General features: G+C 37.6%; 1 protein-coding gene across 1 annotated transcript in view; it reads right to left on the reverse strand.

Annotated features, from left to right (window-relative positions):
• Positions 1 to 2,271, reverse strand: part of SLC4A8 (solute carrier family 4 member 8) — a 67,813-nt gene that overhangs the window by 5,699 nt on the left and 59,843 nt on the right. Inside the window, 1 exon segment of the mRNA XM_006904609.3 lies at positions 777 to 872. Within this exon segment, the coding sequence (XP_006904671.2) occupies positions 777 to 872 (96 nt within the window).

Below are 2,271 nucleotides of genomic sequence, written 5' to 3' on the forward strand. Positions count from 1 at the left end.
ATAAACTGAGAGCCAGAAACAGTGGCCTGCAGGTTATACATGGAATTAATAACTAAATTAGGTCTCTAACTTCTAGCCTACTGCTTCTTTTTTTTTAACTAAAAAAGTTGCCTTTAATAACACCTAAGATTTTACCTACAGTTGTCTGCCTACTTAAACTTAAATGGTGTTTGAAATAATTATTCAATTTGGGTGCATAGTCTACTTCAATACAAGCAAATATGCCTCAAGTCCTTCCATTTTCTTCATTAACCTGATTAACACTGATCTATGCTATTGGCAAATGATGTACAGAATTTTGTTTCCAAAATAAGAAAATAGTTACGACTCAATATTTCAAAATCTTTACTTGGCAATAATTTTTATTATGGAATTGTATTAATACTATGAACACTATCTGAATATTTTAGCAATTTCTCAGTTTGTGTGGTTGCAGTTACCAGAAAGATGCTCTATAGATTTTGAAATGGAAACCAGAAAGAAGATTAAGGGAACTAAATAGATAGAGCAAATTTTTATATCCCAAAATAATTCCATCCTGACTTTGGATCTGTGTAAATGGGCAGTTCAAAAAAGCACATCTGTTCAAATAGTTAGAAAACATTTTTTACTTTTCTTGAGTTTATAGTTATTCTCGTGGGGATAGCAGCAGTCTTGGAAGTGATATTTATTAGACAGATTCAATTTTACAGCTAAAATATCTTCTACTTTCAACATGATTACTATTTTTTTAAAAGCAGAAATAAATAAAAATCAGCAATTATAGTTCTCTTTACCTCTTTTCCTTTGAATTTCCAGAATTCATACTGAGAGCTTTCCACACTGTTGTTTTAGGCATTTCATCAGATATATTAATCTCAGAGGGGTCACATCTGAAATCAATACTCAGGACAGTAAATGTCAAACATTCCATCAAAATATATATCTCAGTCTGTAATGACCACCACCCACCGAAAGGGAAAAGATTATGTCTGAGGGAGCTCAGCTAACAGCTCTCAGGAAAGCTAGGAACCTGACAGTTGGAATATAGAGGCAAGGTGACCCATGAGGCAATGCAGAGAGCTGACTGAGGTGCCAGATGGCAGCCAGCCCCGCCCCCACTATTCTGCACTCCTTGGAGGAGTTCCTCCAGGGGTGCCGATGGCAGTGCTGTGAGGCCAGCAGTGGTGGCATCAGGAGCTCCCACTTACTGAGTGTGTGTCAGGCATGGCACTAAGCACTCTTCATTTTCTCACTTACATAGCCAAATGCTTCCCATTTGTAGTTTATGAAGGACTTTTATAATATATTATCTTAACTATCACGGCCTCAGTGAATATTAACATCTTCATTTAAAGGTGCAGAAACCAAAGCTCTTAGGGCTAAGAAACCTTTGAAGGTCAAACACCAGTAAGTGGAGAATCAAGAATCCAGTCCTTGGTCCCCTAGAACCCCAGAGCACTCTGAAGTTTTCTACAAGCCAGACTGTCTCCTTTCAAAAGGGCAGTGGAGGAGGCGGCATCCCAGTGGAGGAGGAACATTGCTCCTACTCTGCCACCAGAGAATTCAAAGCCTATGGCTCCTTGCAGAACAACCTGTAGAGAGTTTATTAAGACCCAAAGATTCAATGCTTTGGGATCAGTTAAAATAAAAAGTCAAACTCATAGTAACAGAAAGTAGAATGGTGGTTACCAGAGGCTGCGTGGGTGGGTGGGGCACAGGTGGGGGAAAGGGGAGAGATACTGATCAAAGGGTACAAACTTGCAGTTATAAGATAAAGAAATTCTGATGATCTATGTACAGCATGACCATAGTTAATAATCATGTATTATACACTTGAAATTTGCTAAGAAAGTCGATCTCAAGTGTTCTCACTGCAAACACAAAAAAGGAATGGTAACTATAGGAGGGGACAGATATGTTATTAGTGTAAGTGTAGTAATCCTTTCATGATGTATACATATAACAGAACACCACGTTGTACACCTTAAATACATACTATTTTTGTCAAAAATAAACAAATCAAAAATTTTTTAAGATAAAAAAACTTTCCTCATTTCCCCTCCATATAAAATATAAACGATAATCAATTCAATTCAATGATTCAGCAATAAATTATCCAGTATCCAGATGACCCAGATCTCCTCTCTTCCTTTTCCGCCCCGTCTCAACCTTTGGGCTTCTTTCTGCTTGTGTATGTCTCTCTTCCATAGAGGAAACAAAAGCCAGTAATAAAACCACAAATGGACCAACTTAGCTTCCTGTGACTTGTGGAGAGCAACAGCTTCAGTA

This window comes from Pteropus alecto, unplaced genomic scaffold (assembly GCF_000325575.1).
Source record: "Pteropus alecto unplaced genomic scaffold, ASM32557v1 scaffold220, whole genome shotgun sequence".
Taxonomy (NCBI): domain Eukaryota; kingdom Metazoa; phylum Chordata; class Mammalia; order Chiroptera; family Pteropodidae; genus Pteropus; species Pteropus alecto.